Genomic DNA, 25,000 nt, shown 5'->3' on the forward strand with positions numbered 1-25,000 from the left:
ATATCAGTTAACCTTGACTAATGTGTTCAAATGATTGTAATTAGAGTGGGTACTAAAAACATAGGAACCATAGTGTATTTATACTCATTCCTAGTTGGCCCTGAGAAGGTGGTGATCAGCTGTCTTCCTGAATGGCTGAAGTCCTTTTGGTACAGATAAACCCATAATGCTGGTAGGGAGAGAGGTCCAGGATTTGGACCCAGTGCCATTGAAGGACAGCAATATGTATCCAAGTCAGGATGGTGAGTGACTTGAAGGAGAACTTGCAATTAGTGGTCTTCCTACCCATCTGATTCCCTTCTCCTTCTAGATAGTACTGGTAACAGGTTTGGATGATGCTCTTTAAGGAGCCTCAGTGAGTTGTTGCAACTTATAAATGGTACACACTGCTGCTGCTGAGCTTTGGTGGTAGAGGGAGTGAATGTTTATGGATGTGGTGCCAGTCAAGCAGGATGAAGTCAAGCTTTATCCTGCATGATGTCAAGCTTCTTGGGTGTTATTAGAGCTGCACTCATCCAGACAAGTGTGAGTATTGCATCCAACTCTTATCCCTTGTGCTTTGCATATGGTGGACTGGCGTCAGGAAGGCAGAAGGTGAGTTATTCACTGCAGGATTCTGAGCCTCTGACCTGCTGTTGTAGTTACTGTATTTATTTGCCTAGTTCAGTTCAGTTGATGGTCAATGATAGCCAGAAGGATATTGATAACTGAGATTCAATGATGACAAAGTCATTGAATGTCGAGGTATACTCATTGGATTCTCCTGCGTTAGAGATGGATATTGCCTGGCACTTCTGTGTAATGAATGTTACCTGCCATTTGTCAGCCCAAACCTGTAAATTATCAAGGTATTGCCTGATGATGAAAAGGAACCTTAATGTTTCTATTAAGTTTTATTTTGGAAATATTTAAGAATTAGAGAGAGTAAAAATTTGGGCAGTTCAGAGTTTTCTCATTCCTAATACATCTTGTGTAATTCATTCACTTTCATGATATAGGCAATGAAGGCATGCCAATAAGCCTATCAGAATGAAACAGAGGAGATGTATTGATGAAAGTCACTGGTCCATAAGAGTTTAGCTGTATCCACCTGTGACACATTGCAAATGATCAAAATAACTATCAGGTCCTGAAGTCCAGGATTATCAAAAAAATCCACTTCACATTCAGGTATTTTCCTGTTTTGGTTTATTGGAGAGAAACCTGCAGACTACATTGTTTAGAAAGTCCACCGGAACAAAGAACATTCAAGCAGCTGATTGGCAGCTAGCAGGATTTCTCCTGGAATTATGCTGCTGGACTAGGAAATCCCACCTGCTTGGAACTGACAGCTGGTCAAAGACTAACATTCCCAGAATTTGCCATGGTCTTGGCTGCTGATGGGATGCCGCTACCCCGAACCCCAAGTGGAGGATCAGAGCCAAGAAGTGTTACTGTTGTTTGCAGAAAGGAGGTGGTTCTCAATTGGTGGTCATATTGGGGGAGGGGGGGATAGCGGGTTCTCAGAAACCACACCCTCGTCCTCGGTTGAGTCCCTTGGTGTTGCACAGTGCAGACTGAGAGATCCTGCTACATACTGAGAGACTACGCACATTAATTTATCAGTTGGAAAAGGTGGCTCTTTCTTGTACAACCTGGAGGTGCTGAGATGTGATTAGACCTGAAAATGTTCATTAATTGACCACATACGCACTTTAATTGCTCGCAGTTCAGTGAAGTTGGCAATGGACCTTCCACCCAGAGCTCCATTTCTGAGTCAAGTTGCAGGGGTCTTTTTTGCCCTTCCCACCACCTATTTCTTCGTCAAGTGTGATAATCCCAGCCCAATACTTAGCTCCTATGGGCATCGGCGGCTGCATTGAATGCAAACACTGTTAGGGTCTGATTTTAACCGGGTGAAAATGAAATAGTTTTGACTGTATTAACATCACACCTCTGGAGGATCACTATGTTTTACAATTGTTATTTGGACCACAGTTCTAAATATGAATTTGATCAACAGTAATATTAGTATCTGTATAAAAAGTGGAGAGCCCAAGAATTGCTTGGAGTAGGATTAGTGTATATCGTGCATCTGAATTAATTGTATCTGTTTGATGCCTGCATCCTGAAATGGAAATGTGAGCTGGGTGTCGGAGGATAGGTTTGGTAATTGGATGCACTGATATACAAGCACTATCTTGGCATTATTTCTTGAAGATTAAATTGTAACTGTGTGTGGCAATAAGAACTAGATATTCAGCTGAGTGTGAACAGATGGCAATGAAGCAGAATTAGAACAATTTCTCTGCAAGTGCTCCTTAAAGTCTTCCCACTAATTTATGATATACTGCCTTTCATTTAATTACAAAGAAAAAAAAACATGGTTTGGGCTTTTTGAGTCATGGTCTATAGACCTGAATCTTCCCTTGTTTTTTCTCCTTTCTTTTATCTTTCATGCCATACTGGTCCTTGCGTGCAATTTCACATCTCCAGCCTCTGTCATCTCTGCTTTGTAATTAAAAAAAGTCATGGAGTGGTGTTCATGAAATTTTCTGATGGTGTTGCCCCCTCAGGAAGCCTGGCAGAGCTTAAGACCCCGTGTATTAGAGAGCCGTGATTACCTGGCCTGGTGGTGCCCCTGGAAGGGTATTTGACCCATGAATTGAGGCCTTGAGGGGAGAGAAACAGAACAGCATAATAATAAGTCAAATATCTGACTCTGGGCATCCTCATTGTCTGTTCCACTCACTGCTTCTCCCACTTTGCCAACAATGCAAAAACCATCATTTTCCAGCCCTCTTTATTTCTGGCAAAGAGTCATTGCACTTGAAACGTTAACTCAATTTCTCCAGTACTTTCTGTTTTCATTACACTTAATACACCATTTAAACAAAAGTGATTCCCAGAATGAATAGATTTACAGATTAATATTAATATTTATGAACATATACGGGAAATATAATGTAAATTTGCTAGCCTCCCCCATACTGGGTTTGGTGGGTGGTGGAGCTGTTAATGTGGTGAGAGAGCATTCAAGATGCTTCCATCTTCATGCCTCCACCCTGATTAAAGCCTGTGAAGGGATTTCCTGCCTCACTGCCAATTGGGATGCTGAAGCAGGCAATTAAATTAAAAAAAATACAAAACTTGAAGAATGTATTCTGCTTCCACGGCTTACAAACAACAATGGTCAGGGGCCTTGCTGTGTGTGAAGCCTGAGACAGGGCTGTTTGTAGGTTTCTGGTGGTCCCTTGTGCAAAGGCACTTAGTACCTGATCAAGGGACCTGTGCCAGCATAGGGCACAACTGGCTGTCCAGCCAATGGGCAAGACCCCCATCATGCCCAATAAATGTTGTGCCACAGCCTATCTCAAATCTGCATCTTCTCTTTGTATTATTGATAATGTATGTTGGTGAATGCAGTGGATCACCATCCATGAAAACCAGTGGCCCAAGAGTTGTAGGAAAATGTTCACAGAAACTGAACAATCTTTATCTGAATCCACTGTAAATGGGACAAAGGTATTGGGTGATGATAAAGGTCTCATCGATTATTCCGCATTTAAATCTTGTGACTTTTAATGAACTTACCAATTGAGTTTGAGTTTGTTAATTGAAATTGAACATTCAAGCGAGTTAATTGTTGTTGTGGTTAAGTGAACCTATTTTTCTGCAGAGAATTTATTTACTTCTATTTTGCATTTGAAAGTTCTTAGTATTTATGGCATAACTAAGTGTTTGTCTCTTGTTTTACATTTGGCACAAATAGATACATTGTCCTTGAGTTCCATTTATTTACAGTTTGTGCATTGCCATATTTTACTTTATATGTGATTCTACATTTTTTAAATTATTCCCATTCATTCAACACCTCTTTTCCTTCCTTTCCTTCTACCTGGTACCCTGGACCTATCTGCCTATGTAGCTTTTGATTTAGATGCCAGTGGCTTAGATGCAGAAGACAATGACTCCCCAGCAAATCACCGCTCCCCTATAGCCAGTGTAAACAGTCTAACGTCTCCCCAGTCTAAAGAGAAAAGAATGCCCTTTTTTAAGAAGGTAACCATACTTCCTAAACTGCAGTCTGTCGCACGTGCTAGCCAGCAGTATGTCACTGAAGAAGTCTTGTATTTGTTTGTGTCCTGTGAAAAGTCAATAACATGCATGCTCTGTTATTCTTGTTTTTCTCTTCAATGCTTCTATAGCCAAACAGAAGCAGAAATCGGTAAGTCTATATTGTTACATGTTGGTCCTGCCCATTGCATAATTAGCATTGAAATCCTCAACACGATAAGCATGGAAAAGTTTTTTTTTACGAATGAGTGAATGATTGCCTTTCATGACGTAAATTTGTAGAAATTCAGATTTGATTAGTTCTAAAGCATGCTGAAGGAACTCCTCACAGAGCTAAATATATGCATAAGCATTCAAGAAATCTTGCTAATTATGCCATTGGGACATTGCTTGCTACATAGCATCTGGACACCAGGACTATCAGTATTGTGTTAGCTTGTTCAGTACTTTGTGTAAACTTTGATTAGTACTGGGGGGGAAGAGAAAAAGAATTTTTTTATATTGGCTGTTGTCACTGTACTTTGGCTTTTTTGTATGTTAAGTTATGTTGTAATGATGCTTTGTGTTGTTGCTTTGCTGTTTGGCTTGTTGTTTTCTGATGTGATGGGAGAATGGAGTTGTTTTTTTCTTGTTGGTCATATGGATATTTTTGTAACTTTTGAAATAAATGTATCACAAAATAAGTGAGTGTGGATGAAATTAGAAACAAACTGAAGAGATGAAATGTGTAGCCCCGCATGGAAAGTCTTATTGGCATCCAGAAAGAAAGTAGATATTTGAATGTTTTGGACAAAGTTCATTTAAGTGATATTGTATCATTTTATTAAAAGTTGTTTGTTTAATTACGCTACCTGTCGTCATAATAGACACCTGGTTTTTACATATGGTAATGAATATTTGCTGATAAAATTGACTGGCTGTATTTGAAACCATCAAACAGAAATGTGTTATTGCATTCCTTGCACATTAAGTAATAGTAAGTTTATTTCTAATTGAATCAGGATTGCAAAACAAAAATTCCTGAAAATACAGCTGCTATTTTGTTTGAGCTAATTAATGTTACACGATGATCTTTTCAGTTTGAAAATCTGTGACATGTTCAATGAATTCTCTATACTTATCATTATAACAATATTGAGGTACTAATATAGCTCCATTAGTCATTTTGCCCAAATTTATGGTCATGACAGGCACTGCAGACTAATTAATAATGCTAGACTTCCTTCTTATTTAAAAGAAATGAATTATTGTATCTATGAGTTAGCAGATTACAGGTGTTTTTGCCTCAATAAATTTACCTCAATGTACTGTTAACCCAAATTTATACAATACCATTCTCTACAGAAATTATAAGAGGGGGACAATAACGTCATTGTTGAAGTATTAAATTAATCTAGAAAGAAAATTCTTACTAGCAGTTGAGAAAGATCATTTACTAATTAAGGAAGTACTCACTCCTTTTTTTTATACTTTCCACTATAAAGGTGTTTGCAGTTTTGTGTACTACATGTGTTGTTGGGCATTAAAGAAAACAGCTTGCATCATGCCAGAACTTGTGACACATATGCAACAAAAATAAACTCAACACCTCCACTGCAGACATCTGAAGTTTGTGGGGAAGGAAACAAGACTGTAGGACCATTTGTTTTCTTTACTCATAGGATGTGGGTGTTTCTGGCTGGGCCAGCAGTTATTGCCCTTCCCTAATTGCCCAGTAGAAGGTGGTGGTGAGCTACTGCCTTGAACCATTGCAGCCATTAGGGTATAGGTAAATGCATAGTGCTACTGGCAGTGGAGTTCCAGGATTTTGACCGAGTGCAATTGAAGTAACAGTGATATGGTTCCAAGTCTGGATGGTGTGTGAGTCAGAGGAGAACTTGCAGCTAATACAGTTCCCATGCATCTGCTGCCCACCAGGAAAGTAGCTGGAAAGGGGACATAAGTAGGCATCAAAGAAATGTAGATAGATCGAATGAGTGAACAAAAATCTGCCACTTGGAGTATGATATAGGAAAATGTCAAATTTTGGTAAGATGAAAAAAAAGAATTGTCTAAATGGTGAGAGATTGCAGAGCTCTGAAATGCCGAGGGGATCTGGGTGTTCTAGTACATGAATTGCAAAAGACTACTATGCAAATAACAAGTAATCAGGAAAGCTTATGGTATGTTGCTTATTGCAAGGGAATTGAATACAAAAGTAGGGAGGATAGGTTTCAGTATTACAGGGCACATCTCGAGTACTGCTAAATATTTTTCTCCCTATTTAGGAAGGATGTAAATACATTGCAAGCAGTTTAGAGAAGAGTTACTCAACAAAATCCTGGAATTGGTAGGTTGTCTTACGAGGAAATGTTATATAGACCATGTTTGTATCAGCTAGCATATAGAAGAATAGGGTGCACCTTATTTGATTAAAGCATGTGAGTTTTCCCAGGGGTCTTCACAGTGTGGGTCTGAAAAGGATGTTGCCTGTTGTGGGAGAAACTAGAAATCAGGATCATTGTTTTAAAAAAGGCCCGTACATTTAACAGGAATGTTTTTTTTTTAACATGTGGCTCCCTGAAGAGGAAACAGAAGCTGAGTCTTTGAATATTTTTGAGGCAGTGTTAGATTCTTGACAAGTAAGGGGAAAGCACGGGTAGTGAGAGGTTATTGGTGTTAAGCATGAATGTGGAGTAATCAAAACAACCATGAACTGACTGAATGGCGGAATGAGCTTGAAGGGTCAGTTGATCCATTCCCAAGCTTAGGAATTCATAAATCTATTCCTGTTCCGAGAGCCTAATTTGTATGTTTGTATCACAATCCCTGGGTATGTCCAGTTCCACTGGCAGGATAGACCTACTAGATTTGGTAACAGAGACATATATTTAGGTGGGAGTTGACCTGAAAGCCCTCAACATTAAGTTCAGATATTAAGACAAACACAGATGAGGATAGAGGGGAAAACTAGAAAGGTAAATCAGTAATCTTTGTCCACAAATTCTTTTGAGTTGATTCTTGTTGGTCCGAAAGTTTCTCCCTGGCTTCCATTTTCTGAATGCTCCCACTTGTTTGCAATAGGCACAGGGTGACTGGTTCCCTCGTAAAATATCTCTGATTTTTTCACTTCAGGTTCACAGCTTACAGCAATTCTGAAGGAAGGAATAACTGGTTTTCTTCAGGCTTAAAGTGAGTTTTGACTGCAGAGACAGCGGAGACTGCTTCTAAGCTGGTGGAGATCAAAACCTTTTTCTGCAACTTGTTTCCAGCCTCAAGCAGTTTAGTTACCTGACAAGTAATCAGTTGGTCGTTGGCAAGCAAATGTCCCTTGTCATCTCTAACTGGCCACTAGTCCATAGATCAATAAACGTCTCGTTGCCAAACAGAGCTGCATCTGAATACAGAAACACCTTGGCTCCTCTTACTGCAAACAGTTCTTAAACAGCTTTTTACAATGCTTGCCATGAGTGTTAAGCTGCTGGTTTTCAAATAATAGTCATCCTTTTAAAACACTGGTTTTAAAATAGTTCTTTCCCATTTCAGTACGTAATTTTAAAAAAAGTACAACATGAGAAAAGCATTGTTGCTCCTGAAATTTGAACACCACGTGGAAGAAGCCCTGAGGGTAACGAGGGCATAGAGGGGCATACTGTTAACTCTTCCATGTTCATCACCAAGATTAGCTCGGTTACAAATAGTGCATGAATATGGTTGTTTCATTTTGTTGTTTGTTGGGAAGAAGGGAATAGAACGTTAAAGAAGGTAAATGGTATGTTGGCATTCATTGCGAGAGGTTTCGAGTACAGGAGCAGCGATGTGTTGTTGCAGGCCACACCTGGAATATTGTGTGCAGTTTTGGTCTCCTTTTCTGAGGAAGGATGCTCTTACTCTCGAGGGAGTGCAGCGAAGGTTTACCAGGCTGGTTCCGGGGATGGTGGATCTGATGTCTGAGGAGAGATTGACTAGGTTGGGATTGTTTTCACTAGAATTCAGACAAATGAGGGGGGTCTCATAGAGACTTGTAAAATTCTAACAGGACTGGACGGGGTAGATGCAGGGAGGATGTTCCTGGTGGTGGGTGTGTCCAGAATCAGGGGTCACAGTATGAGGATTCAGGGTAGATGAGGAGACACTTCTTCACCCAAAGAGTGGTGAGCCTGTGGAATCCATTATCACAGGAAGTAGTTGATGGCAAAACATTGAATGTATTCGAGAAGCAACTTGATAGAGCACTTGGGGTGAATGGGATCAAAGGTTATGGAGAGAAAGCAGGATTAGGTTATTGGGTTGGATGGTCAGCCATGATCGTGAAGAATGGCGGAGCAGGCTTGAAGAGCCGAATGGTCACCTCCTGCTCCTATCTTCTGTGTTTCTATGTTCAATCAAATTATATGAGAAATAATTGAGCACATGTAATGCATTTTCAACAGATACAGCATTATTCAGGTTTTCAAGAAATTTAGAAGTCTGCAGTTTTGTTCTAGATTTGAAAGGGCTGAATTTTAATGGAAAAAATATAGAACAGAGATTCTGTGATCCTGTCTATATTATATTCGTACATTGCCAAATTAACAACAGTGTTCAAAATTTAGCAGTTCATTGTGACTCTGAGTCTGCAAAGCTCTGTGTTAATAAATTGTTAAATATTTACTTAGTCAGAATGTGTCTTTACCAACCTCAGGGACCAAACACACACAATCCTTGTTTACTTCACAAGTTGTTGCTTTTTAATGATTGGTGAACACTTGAAATTGTACAGTAGATTTTGCTGTACTTGTTCCACATACCAGGCTTCATAGCACAAGTGTCTTGTCTGCCAACCATTAATATGGCGACCATCACTGTGCACAGGTGCTGGCACAATGCATCGGTCATCCAAACAATTCATTTCTTAGCACAATATTACATCAGGAAGACTTGACTATTTTTAAGTTGCGGTTCAACATAACAATGGAAGGTAAAATTGCAGTGAAATATATAAACTTTCATTTTTATAGATTGGCAAAAAATGTGTTTTCAGTTATGCTTTTAGTTGGTTAGTTACTTTAGGCATTTTCTTGGTATGCTGGTACTTAGGATTGGGGTCCATTTTGCATTTAGCACTGAGCAAATGGAACAATCCATCAGAAACTATTGACTCATTCAGTGATCTTAGCACAATGTCTAAGGAGTATCACATAATCACAGTACAGGAGGCAGCAGTTTGGCTCATTCTGTTTGTGCCTGCTCTCCAAATGAGTATCTTACCTTATGTCATTTTCCAGCCTTCTCCCCATTATCCCACATATTCTCCTTTTGTAAGTAACCATCTAGTTCTGTTTATGAAGGTATGACTTTTATTCTGACAACAATTTCATATAGCAATAAATTTGGTGCATTTTATGAATATCTGTTACTTACAAAAAATGGTGTTGAAATGGTGCAAATTACAAACTTGTGTCCATGATATTCTAAGATTATGTTTTCTTCAAACAGACTGAACACATCCCTCCTTATGATGTAGTGCCTTCTATGCGACCAGTAGTTTTAGTGGGGCCTTCTCTGAAAGGATATGAGGTAAGTAAGCCAAGAATAGATCACAAACAGCTTTATTGGGCTTCTGTGATATACTCTAGATTTTACAGACAGTTCTTTTAAATATTCTAGAAGAGAGGCCATAACATTGCCCCTTGAGAGCAGCATGCCAGTACATCCGTGATCTCATTGAATGGCGGAACAGGCTCAAGGGGCTGAATGGCCTACTCTTTCTATGTCCCTATGTGGTTTGGGATACTGGAGAAGCTGTATTTGTACATTTTTAGAAGAAAACATGAGTGCTCCACTACTAGAGAGCATTGCAGGTTTGGCAGTATTTTGATCCGGTTAGTTACATGTTGCTATAGGCAATACCAGTTATTATATCTGTAGTATTAACAGCACTTTTTTTTAACAAGTGGGATAACTGCATTTGGGATTTATGTGCACTATTATGGTTGCAATGTGAAATATGGGTCCAAATGTAGAAATTAAAATAACTTTTGTATGTGCACTGTGTATTTCATTTGGTTTCTGTTTCTGTAAAAGTAACCTTGAGTTACCTTGATTTTTTATAACGCAATGATTGCTTAAGCAGTTTCAAAACCTTCTTGATAGTTTACTGGAATATAGGTATTTCAACGTTTTGTGTGGTTTGATCTGTAAAATGCATCGATCATGTTTCCAAATAAAGCTCTTATCTTGCCTAATAAAAACCAAAAGAACTGCGGATGCTGTAAATCAGGAACAAAAACAAAGTTGCTGGAAAAGCTCAGCAGGCCTGGCAGCATCAGTGGAGGAGAAAACAGAGAACAGTTCTGAGGAAGGGGCACCGGACCCGAAACGTTAACTCTGTTTTCGCTTCCACAGATACTGCCAGACCTGCTGAGCTTTTCCAGCAACTTTGTTTTTGCTCTTGTCTTGCCTCATGTTTGTTGTCTGCCTTCAGTTGAAATTTTTGTGGCCATCTTGCAATCTGTGAAAGTATAAAAGTCAATATTTCCTGCAGTTCAGTAAAAACTAAAATGGTTTTTTCAAAGTAAAACAGTATTTTGAGTAGCAAATCTAAAATGAATATTTGCAATGATAGGGTGGGAGTCCTGGTGCAAGTTTGGAACACATAAAAGCAAATTTCAAAATGGAACTAAATGGGTTAGTTGGAGCAATGGTAAATCTGATCATTATTAATTTCAGCATTTTGAATTTTGACAGAGCAAACCTAATCCATATGGTGGTGACATGAAAGTGCTGAGTTTGGAGCATGCTAGTGTGATAGCAGATAGTAACAGAGGGAGCTGAACTTGAAATTAAATATTTGAAGTAATAGAGACAGAATGGAAAATATTACAGAAAAATTTTATGAATATTTTATGGAGTTTGCATTTGAGAGATACTGGGAACGATTTAAGAAACTGTTTTGGTCTGTATTCTGTGTTCTTCCAGACTTCACACTAAACTGGAACCAGAAAATGTAGGTGTCCTACACCAAATAAAATATTATGAAAATTCAGTGGTAAATAATACATCAAAACACGTGCAATTTTCTTCCAAGCATTTTATTGTCAAAGGTAAATCAAACTTTAACTTTATGAAATCCTTCCTTTAGGTGACAGACATGATGCAAAAAGCATTGTTTGACTTTCTGAAACACAGATTTGAAGGAAGGTACGTACAGTTCTGTAAGCTTCCAGGGAAGTGGTGAGTGAAGTGGGAGGTGCAATGTGTAGACTGAATTTTCAGTGCTCTAACACCATCCATTAATACTTTAAATTAGAAGGAATGAGTCCAAAATCTGACACTCCTGCAGGGAGTGGCATCACAGGAGCTGCATTAATTTAGTTGATCAGATAATCAGGTGATGGACACCCTGTGGTTTCCTAAAGCACACCCCCTCTCACTGGATTGTAGACTTATTCTTTTGAAATTCGTATTTGACAATCACAGTCAAAAGGATTTTGTATTTGGTACCTTAAGTATGGTGGGAATGTATTTCGGAAAACGGGTGAAGATATGGTTCTTGTTCTTAGGTTATGTTGTGGTTATTCATGAAATAATTTGCATTTGACACCACAGATGCTTCCTTTGCTGACTAAATGTTTGTCACTAAATTATAGAAGGATATGTAGTTTGATTGCTATTTCATAGTCTTGGATAAATCTTAATTCTCGTCTTCGTCCTCTGAGTCATTCAGTTAACTTTTTCTCAGTAACTCAAAGCTGGGAAGTTGAAAACATTCAATGTCACTGAGCTGAGTCAGCTTTCTCCTCATGTGCTGTCAATCTAATTCATTTGCATGATGTAACTCAATCAGTAAACTTATGTGATTTCACCACTGTGTCTAATTTTTTAACATGGGCAACATTCATGGAGATATTCATAAATACTTACAAGGCATTCAGAAATTATTTTTATGCAGTTATTTGTTTCAATTTGCTTCTCCCTTTCTGCCTCTGTTAAAGGTTTTTATTCTTGCAAGTAGAATTCTGATCTCTAGAAGTCCTCCTTTATCTCGTTTATATGTATTATTCATATTTGATCCGAGCTGGTGACTGAGGCCAGATTGTTCCGAACAGGCTGGTTGCTGAGATCACTAGCCATGCACAAATGATGTGCACTTCAGGGTTTGCAGTAACAGGAACTCTAGCTGATTTCACTGTGGAGGGCAAAGAGGTTGCCAAAAGGCATCATCTATGTGTCCACCAAAATAGATTCTTGTCTGCATTACCAGATGGTATGTGCTGCCTGTGAAACAAAACCCAGTATTATACATCATTTGGAAAGGAGGGAAGAAAATGGTAGGATCTTAGGAAAGGATAAGTGAAGGATTGCTATTTAGAGTCATAGAACTGTACAGCATGAAAACAGGCACTTCGGTCCAACACACCCATGCAAGATATCTTATATTAATCTAGTCCCATTTGGCCCTCTAAACTCTTCCCATTCATGTACCCATCCAGATGCCTTTTAAATGATGTAACTGTTGTAACTGCACTAGTCTCCACTTCCTCTAGCAGCTAATTCCATGCACACACCACCCTTTGCCTGAACAAATTTGCCCTTTAGGTCCCTTTCCACTCTCATCTTAAACCTATGCCCTCTAGTTTTGGACTCCACTACCCTGGGGAAAAGACCTTGGCTATTCACCCTATCCATGCCCCTCATGATTTTATAAACCTCTGTAAGGTCACCCCTCAGCCGCTGACGCTCCAGGGAAAATAGCCCCAGCCTATTCAGCCTCTCCCTATGACTCAGACCCTCCAACCCTGGCAACATCCTTGTAAATCTTTTCGGAAACCTTTCAAGTTTCAAAACATCCTTCCTATAGCAGGGAGACCAGAATTGCATGCAATACTCCAAAAGTGACCTAACCAATGTCCTGTACAGCCACAACATGACCTCCCAACTCCTATACTCAATGCGCTGACCAATAAAGGCAAGCATACCAAATGCCTTCTTCACTAGCTTGTCTACTTGTGACTCCACCTTGAAGGAACTATGAACCTGCACTCCAAGATCTCTTTGTTTAGCAACACTCCCCAGAGTCTTACCATTAAGTGTATAAGTCCTGCTCTTGTGACTATTGACTATAAATATCTTAGTAAGGGGCCCAGCAATCACTTCCCTAGCTTCCCGCAAAGTTCTGGGATACACCTGATCAGGTCCCAGGGATTTATGCACCTTTATGCATTTTTAGACATTCAACACCACCTCTTCTGTAACATGGGCACTTTTCAAGATGCTGCTATTTGACTTGGAGTTGAAGTTTGTTCAGACAAATTCAAGTATGACTGAAAGCTTTTGAGCATACATTCTGATTTTTAAAATATCAGCAAATTTTCACATGGCTCAATCTAGCCAGATTTTTTATTTTGACGTAACATAAAATTTACAGTTAGGAAATTAATGAATAATTAATTTTTTAGGATATCATAAACTGTAATTTAATTCAGAAGAAAGGAATACAGGTTTAGGATCAGGTATAGGCCATTCAGCCCTCCAAACCTGCTTCACTGTTTGACAAGATCATGGCTGATCTGATTGTGAACTCAAATCATTTTCTTGTCTGCTGAATATAAACCTGACTCCTTGTCTATGGTAAATCCATCTAACGCGGCCTTTAAATAAATTCAATGATTCAGCCTCCACTGACTAGTGGGGAAGAAAATCTACATATCTCTGTCTTAAAAGGGAGACCTTTTATTCTTAATTTGTGTGCCTTAATATTTGTCTCCCTATAAGAGGAAAATCCTTCATATCCACACTATCTGATTCACAATTTATGGAGGTGCTGACCTAGTTGTATTATACTAGACTGCTAATCCACACACCCATGTAAAATCTTGGGAACATGGGTTCAAAGCCTGACATGCCAAGTGATGGAATTTAAATTCATTTTAAAAATCTGTAATTAGGTATCTAATGATGACCATGAAACCATTGGTGACTGTGGCAAAAAAAACCTCATTTGGTTCATTAATGCCCTTTTAGGGAAGGAAACCAACATCCTTACTTGGTCTAGTCTGCATGTGATTCCAGATCTATAGCAGTGTGGTTGATTTTTAACTGCCCTGTGGACAGTTAGGGATGGGAAATAAATGCTGGCCTAGCCAGAAATCCCCATGTTGATTCATTCAGGAATGAATTTTAAAACGAAATACCACAGTTACATCTTTTCACAAATAAGGAGATCAAAGTTGCACTTGGTACTGCAGATATAATCTCGCTAAAGCACAGTACAGCTACGATAAAATGTCTTTACTTTAATATTTGATTTTCCTTGCAAAAACATTAACATTCTGTTTGCCTTCCTAATCTCTAGTAATACGTGCACTCTAATTTCTTGTGCTTAATATACCAGGCTACCTAGAACCCTCTATACTACTGAGTTCTTTTCCCATTGAAATAATATACTTTTTTTTGGTTACTTACGGTGTAAAGAGAAAAAAAATTCATATTTTCGCACATTAAACTCCGTCTACCAAATCATTGTCCACTCTCTTAACCTGTGTATTTCTTTCTGTAGACTCCGTATCTCCTCTCACAACTTACTTTGCTACCTATCTTGATGTCTTTGGCAAATTTAGCTACCATACATTTGGTTCATTCATCCAAGTCATGTAGATTGTAATTAGCTGAGGCTCCAATATTGACCCCTATGTTACTCTACTACTTTACTAACCCATAAAAGATTAATTTATCCATATTCTCTGCTTCCTGTTAGCTAACCAATCTTTTATCCATGCTGATACATTATCACTCACATAATGTGCTATGTGGTAATGCGGAAGTTACACTTCTGCTTAATAGAATCTTTCAATTGTAACTATTGAAATAACAAACTCAGTTGTAACCATTAAAATAACAAACTTTTCCTTTGTTACTCTTTTTCTGTTTATTTATAGGATATCAATCACACGGGTCACAGCTGATATCTCCCTTGCCAAACGCTCAGTGTTAAATAATCCCAGTAAACACGCAATAATTGAACGCTCTAACACCAGATCCAGTTTGGGTAAGTATACTAATCTTGGTGCAAAATGTGTCATAATAGTTGTTTTATTTCATCCTGGTGCAAAATAGGGAGACTAGATTAATTTAGTCCATGTCTACTGGATAAGTTTAAAATTATAATCTGAGTTTGTGTTTGCTACTTGAATGTCCAAAAATTATCGAGTATGTGTTTTCAAAACTAAAGTTTGTTTGTTACTATGGATTCAATTCCTGCTTGCCAAGAAAAAGTAGTTATTCTAAAACCTGCTTTCCTGATATGACTGGGAAACGTTAATGATAACTGTAAACCGCAAGGCTTTAAATACCTTCAATTGTAATGGAAAATTTTAAGGAATTGTTTCTTGTTGTCACTACTTTTATTTATTCTTTTCCAAAAACTTTCTTACGGTCACCAAATTTGTTCTTGTGTAAGGAGTTGGTATTAACCCCTTTCGTAAGCTTCTGCCAGTCATCTTCTAGCAGCTTGGAGTAGAAATCAGAGCCACTTACTAAGCACACCAGTCTCCAGAAGGTGTCTGGCTTCTACTAGTCACTCCTGATATGGCTAATAATTCAGAATTGCACACTTCCCCTTTAGAACCTCGGTACATTGATTGGGGAACACTTCTTCAACTTACTCGAGTTTGGTAATTGGAAATAGCCAGCTAAATTAAGTTATTGGAAAAATTATCCTGAATTCCTGACAACTGCTGTATGCAAGGCTCTGAAAATTATATCGTGAAATTTATCCCATCATGCGTCTTGCATTAAAATGTGCTCCAAATTTGACCTGCATGGATACATTTGGTCTATTTAGCTTTAGTCATTTATGGGATGGAATAATCACGGAAGTGATCAGTATTTATTGCTCATTCTTGACTGCACTTAGAAGGTGAAAGTGAGTTGGCTTTGTGGTTTGCTCGGGCTTTTTTTTTAAAGGACATGAGAGTTAGCCACATTTAAAGATGACATTAGGGCCATAACAACAAGTTGAGCTTTAAAATCTCATATTTTCACGATTACTGTTCCTGATTTTAATTCTTTATTTCAAACGTATTAGTTAGTTATTAGTATTAATTCAGTTAACAAACTGCCATTCATCATTTGTCTCCAGATCGTTACAGAGTTGTAGAGATTTACAGTTAAGAAAAAGGCCCTGAGAGTCTGTCAAAAACAGTTACCTAATTATTCAAATCCCATTTTCTAGGCCTTGTATGCCTTGGCATCACAACTGCATACCTAAACACTTGTTCAATGTTGTGAAGGTTTCTGCCTCTACCAACCTTACAGGCAGTGAGTTCCAGATTCCCACCACCCTCTGAGTTTTTCCTCACATCTCCTGTAAACCGACTGCCCTTATCTTAAGTCAATGTCCCTGGTCGTTGATTCCGCCACCAAGGAGAAAGGTTCCTTCCTGTTTACCCTGCTTCTGCCCCTCATAATTTTACACATCTCATATATGTTCCTCCTCAGTCTTCTCTGCTGCAAGGAAAACAACCCTAATCTGTCCAATCTGTCTTCATAACGAAAACTCTCCAGCACAGGAAACATCCTGGTAAATCTCCTCTGCACACTGTCTGGTGAAATCACATTCCTCCTATAATGCAGATTCCAGAACTGCAAATTAGAAATGTTTAGGATTGATGGGTCCTTGGCAACATGGGCTAGACATTGGCTAAAAGGTAGGAAACAGAGTGTTAATGTAGAATGGTATTTCTCAGACTTGAGACAAGTTGAAAGTGGATCCCAGGGATTGATGTTGGGACCCTTGCGTTTTCCAATTTTTATAAATGATTTGCAGATGGGTATAGAGGGAAATATCTCTAAATTTGCAGATGATACTAAGCTAGGAAGAATAGTGAATTGTGAGGTTAATGCTGAGCAACTTCAGAGGGACATTGTCAAGTTAGACAAATGGGCAGACACCTGGCAGATGAATTTCAATGCAGAAAAATGTAACATAATGCACTTTGTTGTTAAGAAGGCTTATAGGATCCCTGGGTTTATAAATAGAGACATAGAGTATAAAAGCAAGGAGTTGATGCTACACCTCTACAGGTCATTGGTCAGACTATGTCAGTTCTAGGTACCTCTTTTAAAGAAGGATGTTGAAGAGAGTGCAAAGGAGATTTACTGGAATGATACCAGGAATGAGGGATTTTAGATACAAAGTAAGATTAGAGAAGTTGGGCTTATTTTGTTTGGAACAGACAAGATTTAAGAGGTGACCTTGCTGAGGTGTTTAAAGTTATGAACAGTTTTTACAGGGTAAGGAAGGATATTCTGTTTCCACTAGTTGGTATGCAAGTATATATGGGTGATACGGGGCTCATGATTTCAAGATTGCCAGCAAGAAAGCAAGGAGTGAGATGAGCAGAGATTTCTTCACTCAGAGTTGTTATGGTTTGGAATGTGCTGTCTGGGAGACTGGTGGAGGAGTGTTCGATAGGAGGTTTAAAAAGAGAGCTGCATATATATTTGAACATGATGAAGTTAGAGTCATAGATTCACAGTGATGTACAGCACGGAAACTGATCCTTTGGTCCAACTCATCCAAACCGACCAAATATCCTAAATAAATCTAGTCCAATTTGCCAGCATTTGGCCCATATCCCTCTAAACCCTTCCTATTCATATACCCTTCCGGATGCCTTTTAAATGTTGTAATTGTACCAGCCTCCACCACTTCTTTTGGCAACTCATTCCATACATGCACCACCCTCTGCATGAAAAAGTTGCCCCTTAGGTCTCTTTTAAATCTTTCCCCTCTCACCTTAAACCTATGCCCTTTAGTTTTGGACTCCCCTGCCCCATGGAAAAGACCTTGTCTATTTACCCTATCCATGCCCCTCACAATTTTATAAACCTTTTTAAGGTGTCCCCTCAGCCTCCAAACTCCAGGGAAAATAACCCCAGTCTATTCAGCCTCTCTCCGTAGCTCAAATCCTCCAACCCTGGCAGCATCCTTGTAAATCTTTTCTGAACCCTTTCAAGTTTCACAACATCCTTCCTATAGCAGGGAGACCAGAATTCCATGCAGTATTCCAAAAGTGGCCTAACTAATGTTCTGTACAGCCACAACATGTCCTCCCAACTCTTATACTCAATGCACTAACCAATAAAGGCAAGCATACCAAATGTTTTCTTCACTATCCTGTCTACCTGCAACTCCATTGGATACAGAGATAGGCCTGGAGAATGGGACTAGCTGGGTAGCTCTTTCGGAAGCAGCTATTGACACAATGGACTGAATGCCTTCTTCCTGTACTGTAAAATTCTATGATTCAGTTAGCGGAATTTTCTTGTATCCCATGGGCTCTTGCCTTTGCTATCAGTTTCCCATGTGGCACCTTATCAAAAGCCTTGCTGAAATCCATTCTGTCTACAGCAATGCATTACTCTGATCTAGACACCTGTTCACTTTATTGAAAAATTCAATCCAGTTGGTCAGACATGACCTCCCATCAACTAAAGTATGCTGACTATTCTTGCTTAATCCATCTCTCCAAATGCAGATTAAGTCTGTCCCTCAGAATTGCTTTCAATAGCTTTCCCACCTGAGGTGAGACTGACTAGCCTGTAGTTTCCCGGTTTACTCCTTGTTCCCTTCTTGAATAAAGGTACCAAATTGGCTATCCTCCAGTTCTCTGGCACTTTTCCTCTGGCCAGTGTGGAAATGAAAATTATTGCTGGTGTTCCTGTTATTTCATCTGTTGCCTCACACAATAGCTTGGTATACATTTCATCCGGCCCTGGATAATTAGCCTTTTTTAAGCCAGAGCACGCAGAGCCTCCTGTCTGCTAATTTCTTGAAGTATATCTGAGCCCTTCTCCCTGATTTCTTCACCCACCTCATCCAATAGAAAGTATTCATATAGAATCCTACCTATGTCCTCAGGCTGTGTGCACAAATTACCGCTCTGAGTAATTGCCATTACTCACTCATTAAAGGGCTCTCCCCCTTTCCAATTATCCTTTTAAACTTAATGTATTTGTAAAATAACTTGGGATGTTCCTTTATTTTACCTACCATTATTCTTTCATGACCCCTTTTTGCTCCCTAATTTCCTTTTTAAGTTTCCCGTTGCTCAGTCTGTTTTCCTGTAGGGCTTCTGCTATTTTGAGCCCTTGGTATCTGCTCAAAGCCTCCCTTTTTTTCTTTATTCAATCCTGGATATTCCTTGACATCCAGGGTTCACTCGATTTGTTGGTCCTACCCTTTATCTTTATTGGAACATGTACTGTTTCTGTTTTTCCTGGAATGTGTCCCCTGCTCTAATACAGTTTTACCGAAACGATCTGCTTCCAGTCCACTGTCTCCAAATCATACCTAATCTTATTAGACTTGGGCTTCCTCCATTTTAGAACTTGTCCTCTTCCATACAATTTTGAGTCAAACAGAGTTACAATCGCTGCCTGCAAAATGCTCCCCCACAGATGCTTCAATCACTTACATGGTTTCATTGCCTAAAATTAAGTCCAGACAAGTTGAAATCTCCCAGTAGCACTGACCTATTACTTTAAAACTTCCCTCACATTTGCCTATGTATCTACACTTCTATTTCTCTCAGACTGTTAGCAGGCCGATAGTGCACTCCCAGCGATGTGATTGCTCCTTTTTGGTTTCATTTGAAGAGCCTTCTAATATGTAATCCCTCCTTACTGCTGTAATTGATTCCCTGATCAATATTGTGCCCCCCCTCACCCCGCTTTTCCTTTCTTCCCCATCTCGCCTTAAGACTTTATATCCTGGAATATTGACCTGCCAATCCTGCCCCCTCTCTCAAGCATTGTCTCAGTGACAGCAATGACATCATATCCCATGCTTTAATTAGTGCCCTCAACTCATCTGCCTTGTGTGTCAGACACTTGCATTAAAATAAATACCATACAAAGTTGCCAAACTCCCTTGTGCCTTAAATGGTGTGTAATTTCTATGCCTTCTTGACTCACTTGTTGTGTCTTCTAATCGTAACCATTCATCTTTCCCTGCTGAACACTCTGTCTGCATCCCACCCCGTCAGTCCAGGCTTTTGGAGTACTAATCCAATACAATATGATTATGCTACTGTCAGTAATAAAACCAGAACTCCCAACTGAAACAAGTTATTCCAGAACAGTGCGATAGTTATGGAATATTTTTAATATTTAACTTCTGCTCATTTAAGACATTTACACAACACCATTTTCTTTTGATTATTTTTGTAGGTTTTGTGCTGTGCACTTGAATTCCTTGTTTTTTTTTGCACGCGTGTGGATTGAATGCTGACAGTTCAGTTATAGCATGATTGGCTGAAGAATGAAGCTGTAAAACTCAGGCCCAGCTTAACTTAATTTAACTCCTTACTGAACCACTGTGACATTTTCCATTTGTTTCACTAGCCTCACTGTGAAATCTACTGTACTACCTGTGTCTGTGGTATTTAGTAACAGATTTGGTGTTTGTGCACTTCCACCATATTTACAGTAACTTTGCTTTGTAAGACACAACTTTCTGTGCTTTGTACAAATCTGATTGTCTTGGCTTTTTCTTTATTCTTTTGCTTTGTTAATGCCCTCCCTTTGCAGATGCTTTGGGTATGTATAATGGAAAGTTGGCAACAAATTGCCTTAGGTGTACTTATGTCTGTGTATTTGGTTTTTAGCCGTGCTTTGTTTTCTGGCTCATCATCAGTAAGACAGTTACTTTTGAAGCATGCTCATAGTTCAATAAGTCACTCTGACATGCTGGTTTTCCATGTGACATCAATATACATTTGATCTATGGATTGTGATATTCAAGATGGTTCACTTTGTGTCTCATTGGGCGAAATATTACAGGAGTAGTGGGGGGAATGACTGGCCCTCCCGACCTACCTACACTCCGAAGAAAAGTGGAAGGCCAGTCTGAAGCCCACCGTCCAGCCCTAAAGTGTGGTTGGGCTAAACCAGCTCGTAGTGGGACTTGCAATCCACCCCCTCCCCTGGGAGTATGTACAATCCTATTGTGCCACCAGTCTATCTGATGGGTTGGCAGTACCAACAACCCCATTAGCACCAGAGCTTCATAAAAGGGGTTTCTGAGACCTCAGGCAGGCCCATGCAGTAGGCCATGTTGATCCTGCATCTAGATAAGTCCAGGAGCTTTGGACTGGGTGGTTTTTAGCAATATGGGGAGGGGCAAAGTGGAGGTGAGGGGAGAAGTATTTGGGTGGGAAGGAAACAGGATTGTTATCTTCTTTGAGGGGATACCCCCGATGAACAAAGAGCACCCTCAACGACAACACCCTCTTCATTCCTACCGTTTAACCACTTCTGAGAAAAAAATGTGTATCCCAAGTCTGCCTGACTGCACATGCGGTAGCATTTTATCATGTGTCTTGTTATGCCTTAGAGTCAGTATGTCTGTATACCTTTAAGAGACACGCTCATGAAACATCACTATATCAGCTGAAGATACACAGATCTCAAACTCCATCTTACCTCAGAACATTTGGAAACATGATATGCTTCTGGAAACCTGTTTCTCTATTGTAACCTAATAACTTAATAATTAGCCGTAACACGTCCTTTGAATCTTCAATACTATAATATGGACATCTGGTTTCTTAGATTACAGGAGGTAATACAAGCATTGCTGCATCAGGTAAATCACCTTGTTAAAGGCAAACTAACATCAACATGCGTAGCAGAACATTGGAATTAATTGAGCTTTAAACACGCTTGATTAACCCTCAATAATTTTGTTACGTATTGTGGATAAACTGCTGATTTTGGCACCAACCCACCCTCTATTATGGGGGTGAGCCCTGAGGTGAGTGGGATAATAATGCTTAGATACCTGGCCTGTATTAAAGGCCTCTCCTCTCCAAAATCATGGGGCATATAATATCCACACTATTATGTCGGTACTTCAGTAATTCAAAGAAGTCACCAACCCTTTGTAGGGTTTAGGAATCGGCAATTGATATGGCCTTGTAGTTTTGCTTTTATCTTAAAAACAAAGTATTCATGTTTGAAAGCGTTTTTTTTTGTTTTCACCAGCAATGTATAATGGGGTAGATTTTCCGAACCATCACCTGACTTGCCCCAAGTGCAATGGGTAGGCAGGGCACTGACAATTTTGTTTCACATTTCTTGCAGGCCACATTCTTTGCCATGGGCAAGGATATGTAAAATAGAAAAGTAGCAACAAGAGTTTACTGAATTATTTACGACTATTAGTTGAACTGCATCATTTTGAATTGCATTTTCCCCCGCTGCATCATAGGAAAAGGCAGCGGAGACCATAAAATAGATTTATCCCTCAACATTAATTCCACTTCTTTAATCGTAACAGTCATCTATTAATGCTGCTGTGTGAATGTAGTAAATGAACACAAAAAAATTCATCTGATAGTAATTTTCTGGTATTTTATCAGAAGTAGTAAGCTAACGTCTTAAATAAGCTAATGTCTTTGAGAATACAAGAATATTTCAGGTCATGGACTTGCGTTTGTATTCCACACTATAATTTCAGAGTTTTACATGTTGAAAGTGTCCACAGTCAGCACTATTAGTACCCAGTGGTATGACTAATGTCGATTTATTAAAAATACAACTGCCATTGATTTTGATTGTGGGAGATGGTACTGTTATTGGCTGTTTCTCAGAGGCCTAGTAGCCATTCATAGAAGTTGCAGGGATGATAGCATGGAGTGAATAATGTTGTAGGTCATTTGCAATTTCCTGGCATTGCTTTGCCATAATGAAAGTGCACACTGTAGGTACAGTATTACTGTGTTACAGAAGTTCTGAACATTCTTACAAGAACATTCACTGTCAGGGTTACAATGAATAAAATTATACATGAATAATAGATTGATGCATTATCTAACCCCACGTTATTTTAAACCCTCTACGTTTTTTAGTAAATTGGTAAATGATTAAGTTGTGAACAAAGATATACAAAATTGCAGCAACTTTTAATTGTGGTTTTTTCCACTTTGCAGCAATACAAATTTTGAATGCCTGTTGTTACATTTTCCCCTTGTCATCTAAACACCTTGATTGGGGTTGTTATTGATCCTAAAGGTAGACTGCTGTTGAAAAGAGGCCTTTTCTTCACCCCACATTCTCCAACGTTATCAATCAGCCAACTTACCTCACAATCAGAACTTTTTTTTTCTGCTTGTAACTTATGTGAAAAAGCAACAAGTGAGCACACTTGCCTTTTGCAATTGAACTCAAACTTAAAAGTCAACAGTGGTATTGATTCAATGCACAGGTTTATTCCTCAGCAACAAAGAACACAAAAGGTAGCAGCAGATTATCTCTTACAATGAGGCATTCTCTGCTGTTAGACAGAACTAACTGATGCTCAAGAGGAGATTTTATAACTTTAAGGGACCCCAGATTGTTTAGAATATAGACAGTGGATTTTCAAAAGGCAACACCCAGATAGAATCATAGAAAAAGGCCCTTCGGCCCAAAGAGTCTACCTAATTATTCTAACAACTACCTAATTATTCTAATCCCATTTTCCGTACTTGATCCATAGCCTTGTATGCCATGGCATCACAAGTGCACATCTAAATACTACTAAAATGTTATGAGGGTTTCTGCCTCTACCTCAGACAATAAGTTCCAGGTCCCCACTGCCCTTTGAGTGAAAAAGCTTTTCCTCACATCTCCTTTAAATCTTCTGCCTTGATCTTAAATCTATGTCCCCTGTGGTCAGACAAATTCAGTGTGGTTTTGTAATAAAGGGATTAGGTTTAACTAATTTTTAGAAGTGTTTTGAAGAAGCAACAAGCAAGTTGGTACAGATACATTGTTGTGATGTACTTAGATTTCCAAAATATGTTTAGGAAGGTGCCACATCAAAGATAAGATCTTACATTGTAGTATTGTTAAAGAATTATTTAGCTAACAGGAAGCAGAGAGCAGCAACAGATTAGTATTTCCCAGGTTGGCAGATTGTAACTAGTGGAGTGATACAAGTGCTGGGCGTCTCAGCTATTTACAGTGTATACCAATGACTTGGATAAAGGAGCCTTCATCTGTGGTTGCTAAATTTGTCAAACACCAAGATTAGGACAAAGGTAAGGTGTCATGAGCAGGTGGAGAATCTGCAAAAGATATGGATGGGTTAAGTGAGTGGGCAAATTTTGGTGAATTAAGAATAATGTGGGAGAATGTGAACTTGTCCACTTTGGCAAGAATCACAGAAAGGTTAGTATGCAAGCACAGCATGTAAAAGTTAGGATGCAGGAATACCACCATATCCAATTTCTCCTCCAGGCCACTCACCATCCTGACTTATGGAGTCATAGAGTCATGCAGCACAGAAAACAGACCCTTCAGTCCAACCCGTCCACACTGACCAGACATCCCAATGTGACCTAGTCCTATTTGCCAGCATTTGGCCCATATTCCTCTTAAACCCTTCCTATTTATACATCCACCCAGACTCCATTTAAATATTGTAATTCCATTCCTTCAGTGTTGTTGAGTCAAAATCCTGGAATTCCCTCCATAAGGGCATTTTGACTCTATCTATAGCACATGGACTGTAGTGGCTCAAAATGGCAGCTCACCAGCACCTTCTCAAGGGGTAACTCGGGAGGGCAATAAATGCTGGCCAGCCAGCGACGTCTGTATCCCACGAGGGAATAGATAATGGAGAGGCTTTTTCCTCTTATGGAAGAATCTGTGGGAGGGGTCACTGTTTAACATTCATGGGTCACACATTTAAAACCAAGATGAGGTGATTTTTTTTTGGAGGGTATAAGTCTTTGGAACTCTCTTCCATAAAAGATGATGAAAGTAGGGTCCTTGACAATTTTCAAAGTAGAGCTAGATTGTTTATAATTGTGTTAAAAACAACGCAAAGAAAGTTTACTAGATTCATTCGTGGGATGACAAACTGATCTTACAGAGAAATATTGACTAGGTTGGGCTTATAACCACTGAAGTATAGAATAATGTGAGATGATCT

At 39.2% G+C, this 25,000-nt stretch overlaps 1 protein-coding gene across 1 annotated transcript; it reads left to right on the plus strand.

The window, feature by feature from the left end:
* Positions 1-223: 223 nt before the first annotated feature.
* LOC125485220 (voltage-dependent L-type calcium channel subunit beta-2-like) lies at positions 224-20,270 on the plus strand. Its single transcript, XM_048606957.1, has 6 exons — positions 224-242; positions 3,908-4,041; positions 9,514-9,594; positions 11,159-11,217; positions 14,955-15,064; positions 20,251-20,270. The coding sequence occupies exons 1-6, from the start codon at positions 224-226 to the stop codon at positions 20,268-20,270; spliced, it is 423 nt and encodes a 140-aa protein (XP_048462914.1).
* Positions 20,271-25,000: the final 4,730 nt, after the last annotated feature.

Source organism: Rhincodon typus, chromosome 2, assembly GCF_021869965.1.
Source record: "Rhincodon typus isolate 14 chromosome 2, sRhiTyp1.1, whole genome shotgun sequence".
NCBI lineage: Eukaryota > Metazoa > Chordata > Chondrichthyes > Orectolobiformes > Rhincodontidae > Rhincodon > Rhincodon typus.